Source organism: Borostomias antarcticus, assembly GCF_949987555.1.
Source record: "Borostomias antarcticus genome assembly, chromosome: 11".
NCBI lineage: Eukaryota > Metazoa > Chordata > Actinopteri > Stomiiformes > Stomiidae > Borostomias > Borostomias antarcticus.
In genome coordinates, this window is record NC_140244.1 from 27,092,805 (window position 1) to 27,100,304 (window position 7,500).

General features: G+C 52.1%; 1 protein-coding gene across 1 annotated transcript in view; it reads right to left on the minus strand.

Moving 5' to 3' along the window:
* LOC311315562 (copine-9-like) overlaps window positions 1-7,500 on the minus strand; it is a gene marked incomplete at both ends in the record, with an annotated part of 95,251 nt that overhangs the window by 29,341 nt on the left and 58,410 nt on the right. The window contains 3 exons of the mRNA XM_084446231.1: window positions 974-1,015; window positions 4,083-4,187; window positions 6,466-6,569. Coding sequence (XP_084302357.1) covers window positions 974-1,015; window positions 4,083-4,187; window positions 6,466-6,569 — 251 coding nt within the window. The remainder of the gene's footprint in view (window positions 1-973; window positions 1,016-4,082; window positions 4,188-6,465; window positions 6,570-7,500) is intronic.

Here is a 7,500-nt window from a genome sequence, read left to right on the forward strand (position 1 = left end):
TTGTATTGTCTTTTGTGTATATGTATATATGATATGATGTGACATGACATGACAGGACATGGGTATGATTGATATTATATAATTAAGCAATTGACCACGAGAGGCAGTGGGTTACACAGGATTTTACAACAGCTACGGGGCGTTGTTAGGCCCGACGCCATAGCAGAGGTCAATTACTTTTCTACAACGGTTTCTACATATATATATATATTCACAAAAAGCACACACATTAGTAACATTCAATCATTTATTTACCGATCATTCTTATAATTTTAGTATTTACATAATCTTCCGTGATAGGCTATAGTTCTGAATTAAATGGTTGCCAGGCAACATAGGCTATCCATCTTATTTGGGTAGGCCTGATTCGGGTGGTTCACAGTTCCATTCCCAGCTATGGTGCCGTTATTAACACAGTTCTCCAGAGCACTGGGAGTGTTGAGTGGGACTGATGAGTGTGTTTTAGCCCAGATGATCCTGTAGTCAGAATAGCGCTCCAGCTTCACCTCTCATAAAGTTATTACCCCAGTGTGACTGAGAGAGGGATCACCTTTATGCCCCGGCAACAACATTATTCACTGTTAATAGAGGAGTGGTACTGTAGTTAGAGTGGTTGCTACGCAACGAATACTGTAGTAGCGCTTGATCTTAATATCTTCGTCAATGAGATTGACGGCCCATTAACTAATTGTTATGTAGTCATCATACTGTATTCTACAATGGAGTGTTTCGATACTTGATTCTGATTGGCTAGCAGCCGTTGTAAAGTACTGTCACCCACGGCTGCTAGCCAATCAGAATCAAGTATCCAAACACTCCGTTGTAGAATACAGTATGATAAACATCATATCCTTAAACACCTCTGGTCATTGTGATAAGATCAACCTCTCATAAAAGCATACTATTCATAACGAGTCCAGGTGATGAATGACTGCTGGTGTGGGGGTCAGAGGTTATCAGGTCGGGATGTTACCTGCCGTCTCTGTCCCAGTCGTAGACGTCCACCTTCACCGTCCTGGGAAGAGAGCACATGAAGAAGAAGAAGAAGAAGAAGAAGAAGAAGAAGAAGAAGAAGAAGAAGAAGAAGAAGAAGAAGAAGAAGAAGAAGGAGAAGAAGAAGAAGAAGAAGAAGCGCATTGTGTTGCCTCTGTGTATGAAATGCGCTGTACAAATAAAGTTTGATTGATTGATTGATTGATCAGTTTCAGTATGTAGAGTATGCAGAAGAGAGGCCTCTGAGTCGGCCCTAATAACCCCAGAGCTGACCCCTGGGACCTGATCACACTAGCTGACCCCTGGGGACCTGATCACATCTCACCAGCTGACCCCTGGGGACCTGATCACATCTCACTAGCTGACCCCTGGGGACCTGATCACATCTCACTAGCTGACCCCTGGGACCCTGATCACATCTCACTAGCTGACCCCTAGGGACCTGATCACATCACACTAGCTGACCCCTAGGACCTGATCACACTAGCTGACCCCTGGGGACCTGATCACACTAGCTGACCCCTGGGACCTGATCACACTAGCTGACCCCTGGGGACCTGATCACATCTCACTAGCTGACCCCTGGGGACCTGATCACATCACACCAGCTGACCCCTGGGACCTGATCACATCTCACTAGCTGACCCCTGGGGACCCTGATCACACCAGCTGACCCCTAGGACCTGATCACATCTCACTAGCTGACCCCTGGGGACCTGATCACACTAGCTGACCCCTGGGACCTGATCACATCACACTAGCTGACCCCTGGGACCCTGATCACACTAGCTGACCCCTGGGGACCTGATCACATCTCACCAGCTGACCCCTGGGGACCTGATCACATCTCACTAGCTGACCCCTGGGGACCCTGATCACATCTCACTAGCTGACCCCTGGGGACCCTGATCACATCTCACTAGCTGACCCCTGGGGACCCTGATCACATCTCACTAGCTGACCCCTGGGGACCTGATCACATCTCACTAGCTGACCCCTGGGGACCCTGATCACATCTCACTAGCTGACCCCTGGGGACCTGATCACATCACACTAGCTGACCCCTGGGGACCTGATCACATCTCACTAGCTGACCCCTGGGGACCTGATCACATCTCACTAGCTGACCCCTGGGGACCCTGATCACACTAGCTGACCCCTGGGGACCTGATCACATCTCACTAGCTGACCCCTGGGGACCTGATCACATCACACTAGCTGACCCCTGGGGACCCTGATCACACTAGCTGACCCCTGGGGACCCTGATCACACCAGCTGACCCCTGGGGACCCTGATCACATCACACTAGCTGACCCCTGGGACCTGATCACATCACACTAGCTGACCCCTGGGGACCTGATCACATCACACCAGCTGACCCCTGGGGACCTGATCACATCACACCAGCTGACCCCTAGGACCTGATCACATCTCACTAGCTGACCCCTGGGGACCTGATCACATCACACCAGCTGACCCCTGGGACCTGATCACATCTCACTAGCTGACCCCTGGGACCTGATCACATCTCACTAGCTGACCCCTGGGGACCTGATCACATCTCACTAGCTGACCCCTGGGGACCTGATCACATCTCACTAGCTGACCCCTGGGACCTGATCACATCTCACTAGCTGACCCCTGGGGACCTGATCACATCTCACTAGCTGACCCCTGGGGACCTGATCACATCACACCAGCTGACCCCTGGGGACCTGATCACACTAGCTGACCCCTGGGGACCCTGATCACATCTCACTAGCTGACCCCTGGGGACCTGATCACATCACACTAGCTGACCCCTGGGGACCCTGATCACATCTCACTAGCTGACCCCTGGGGACCTGATCACATCACACTAGCTGACCCCTGGGGACCTGATCACATCTCACTAGCTGACCCCTGGGACCTGATCACATCACACTAGCTGACCCCTAGGGACCTGATCACACCAGCTGACCCCTGGGGACCCTGATCACACTAGCTGACCTCTGGGGACCCTGATCACACCAGCTGACCCCTGGGGACCCTGATCACACTAGCTGACCCCTGGGGACCTGATCACACTAGCTGACCCCTGGGGACCTGATCACATCTCACTAGCTGACCCCTGGGGACCTGATCACATCTCACTAGCTGACCCCTGGGGACCTGATCACATCTCACTAGCTGTCTATCTTTAAGGCCGTGTCAGACGGGGAGCGATATTCCGCCTGCGTTCTCGCTCGGATCAGCGGGGGACACGCGTCCTGCGCGCAGCGGGGAAAGCTGACTACAATTCAGCTCTTGTCGCGGGCGGGCGTGTGCACGAAACGAGCACGCACGCCACAATCTCACGGGGTCGCGACCCCGCTTGCCGCTCCGCCCCAGATTGTCCGCGGCTCCCAAATTGTCCGCTCGCCTTTCTCATTGAAAATGAATTACAATGCACGGATATCGCTCCTCGTCTGAAACGGCCTTTATGCTTTTGTTGACCTCTAATCCTCTTTAATTGTTGTTGTTTTTGTTGTTGTTGTTGTGGTTTCTGTTGTTCTGTCCTGTTTTATGTGTGTCTGACTTTTAATGTTATGTATGACATTATCAATCAATCAATCAATCAATTATGTTGTTACTCTTCTTGTATAATGTGTTGTTTACTGTTTACTGTTGCCAAGGACCCCCTGGAAAACGAGATGGGACAAAACGAGATGGGACATCTCAATAAAGAACTTCAATATATTCAGGCTCTCCTACCCTCTCATTGACCCCCCCCCCCCCCCACACACACACACACACACTCACACACACACACACACACATACACACACACACACACACACACACACACACATACTCTCTCACACACACACACACACACACACACAAAGGGATCTTCCTTTCTCTAATGAGTCCATTCCCTAATTATTTCGTTCCAGGTTGTTCTTTAAACGTCTGTGTTGTCTCTCGACATCCCCATGACCTCGACCAGCGCAGGCCTCTCATTGGTCCACCTCAGTGTTCTACAGTATTGAACGCGTCCTGTCATCGGTCCTCCCAGTGGGTGTTACAGCATACAGCCCTCTGATTGGTCCGCGGTCCCGAGGCTCACCTATCGTAGTCTCCGTTGCAGAGCGCGCGTACCGGGAGGGTGAAGGGCTGCCACACCGGGTTCAGAGTGTTCTTCACCACCTCCGTCTTGTGGCAGATGGTGAACCTGGAACCAGAACCAGAACCAGCATCACCCGGACTGACCCAGAACCAGAACCAACATCACCCAGACTGACCCAGAACCAGAACCAGAACCAGAACCAGAACCAGAACCAGAACCAGAACCAGAATCACCCGGACTGACCCAGAACCAGAACCAGAACCAGCATCACTGGGACTGACCAGACTGACCCAGACTAACCCAGACTGACCCAGACTGACCCAGACTAACCCAGACTGACCCAGACTGACCCAGACTGACCCAGACTAACCCAGACTGACCCAGACTGACCCAGACTGACCCAGACTAACCCAGACTGACCCAGACTGACCCAGACTGACCCAGACTAACCCAGACTGACCCAGACTGATCCAGACAGACCCAGACACACCCAGACTGACCCAGACTGACCCAGACTGACCCAGACTGACCCAGACTGACCCAGACTGACCCAGACTGACCCAGACACAGGCAGACGCGCCCCGTCATCACGAACCAGAACAACCAGGCCTCTATACCAGAGGCTGTACTGACCACACAGAGCTGACCTGGGGTCAGTACTGAACACATTCAGAGCTGACCTGGGGTCAGTACTGAGCAATTCAGAGCTGTACTGGAGTCAGTACTGAGCAATTCAGAGCTGTACTGAGGTCAGTACTGAACCCATTCAGAGCTGAGCTGGGGTCAGTGCTGACCACATTCACAGCTGACCTGGGGTCAGTGCTAACACATTCAGAGCTGACCTGGGGTCAGTGCTGAACACATTCAGAGCTGACCTGGGGTCATTGCTGACCACATTCAGAGCTGACCTGGGGTCAGTGCTGACCACATTCAGAGCAATACTGGATTCAGTGCTGACCACATTCAGAGCTGACCTGGGGTCAGTGCTGACCACATTCAGAGCTGTACTGGATTCAGTACTGACCACATTCAGAGCTGACCTGGGGTCAGTGCTGAACACATTCAGAGCTGTACTGGGGTCAGTGCTGACCACATTCAGAGCTGACCTGGGGTCAGTGCTGAACACATTCAGAGCAATACTGGATTCAGTACTGAACACATTCAGAGCTGACCTGGGGTCAGTGCTAACACATTCAAAGCTGACCTGGGGTCAGTGCTGAACACATTCAGAGCTGTACTGGGGTCAGTACTGAGCAATTCAGAGCTGTACTGGGGTCAGTGCTGAACACATTCAGAGCTGACCTGGGGTCAGTGCTGAACACATTCAGAGCTGTACTGGAGTCAGTGCTGAACACATTTAGAGCTGTACTGGAGTCAGTGCTGAGCAATTCAGAGCTGTACTAGGGTCAGTGCTGAACACATTTAGAGCTGTACTGGAGTCAGTGCTGACCACATTGAGCTGTACTGGGGTCAGTGCTGAACACATTCAGAGCTGTACTGGGGTCAGTACTGAACACATTCACAGCTGACCTGGGGTCAGTACTGAGCAATTCAGAGCTGACCTGGGGTCAGTGCTGAACACATTCAGAGCTGTACTGGGGTCAGTGCTGAACACATTCAGAGCTGACCTGGGGTCAGTACTGAGCAATTCAGAGCTGACCTGGGGTCAGTGCTGAACACATTCAGAGCTGTACTGGGGTCAGTACTGAACACATTCACAGCTGACCTGGGGTCAGTGCTGAACACATTCAGAGCTGTACTGGGGTCAGTACTGAACACATTCAGAGCTGACCTGGGGTCAGTACTGAGCAATTCAGAGCTGACCTGGGGTCAGTGCTGAACACATTCAGAGCTGACCTGGGGTTAGTACTGAGCAATTCAGAGCTGACCTGGGGTCAGTGCTGAACACATTCAGATCTGTACTGGAGTCAGTGCTGACCACATTCAGAGCTGACCTGGGGTCAGTGCTAACACATTCAGAGCTGACCTGGGGTCAGTGCTGAACACATTCAGAGCTATACTGGAGTCAGTACTGAACACATTCAGAGCTGACCTGGGGTCAGTTGACCACATTCAGAGCTGTACTGGATTCAGTACTGACCACATTCGGAGCTGACCTGGGGTCAGTGCTGAACACATTCAGAGCTGACCTGGGGTCAGTGCTAACACATTCAGAGCTGACCTGGGGTCATTGCTGACCACATTCAGAGCTGACCTGGGGTCAGTGCTGACCACATTCAGAGCAATACTGGATTCAGTGCTGAACACATTCAGAGCTGACCTGGGGTCAGTGCTGACCACATTCACAGCTGACCTGGGGTCAGTGCTGAACACATTCAGAGCTGACCTGGGGTCAGTGCTAACACACACACAGCGGACTCACGTTCCGTCCTCGTTGCTGCGGTAGAAGACCAGGAAGGGGTCAGACTTGCCGAAGAAGTCCTTCTTGTCCAGCTTGTTGGCGCACAGCTGCATGGTGGCGATGTCCTGGGAGGAAGGGTTGGTTAGACCAGCGTTAATCAGGGCTGGACATGCTAAGACCCCAACACTCCTCTGTCCTTAACCCAACACTCCTCTGCTCTTGAACCCAACACTCCTCTGTCCTCGAACCCAACACTCCTCTGTCCTTGAACCCTCTGTCCTCTAACCCAACACTCCTCTGTCCTCTAACCCAACACTCCTCTGTCCCTGAACCCTCTGTCCTCTAACCCAACACTCCTCTGTCCTCTAACCCAACACTCCTCTGTCCCTGAACCCTCTGTCCTCTAACCCAACACTCCTCTGTCCTCTAACCCAACACTCCTCTGTCCTCTAACCCAACACTCCTCTGTCCTCTAACCCAACACTCCTCTGTCCTAGAACCCAACACTCCTCTGTCCCTGAACCCAACACTCCTCTGTTCTTGAACCCAACACTCCTCTGTCCTCTAACCCAACACTCCTCTGTCCTCTAACCCAACACTCCTCTGTCCTCTAACCCAACACTCCTCTGTACTTAACCCAACACTCCTCTGTCCTCTAACCCAACACTCCTCTGTCCTCTAACCCAACACTCCTCTGTCCCTGAACCCAACACTCCTCTGTTCTTGAACCCAACACTCCTCTGTCCTTAACCCAACACTCCTCTGTCCTCTAACCCAACACTCCTCTGTCCCTGAACCCAACACTCCTCTGTCCCTGAACCCAACACTCCTGTGTCCTTAACCCAACACTCCTCTGTTCTTAACCCAACACTCCTCTGTCCTCTAACCCAACACTCCTCTGTCCTCGAACCCAACACTCCTTCCTTGAACCCAACACTCCTGTTCTTGAACCCAACACTCCTCTGTCCTCTAACCCAACACTCCTCTGTCCTCTAACCCAACACTCCTCTGTCCTCTAACCCAACACTCCTCTGTCCTTAACCCAACACTCCTCTG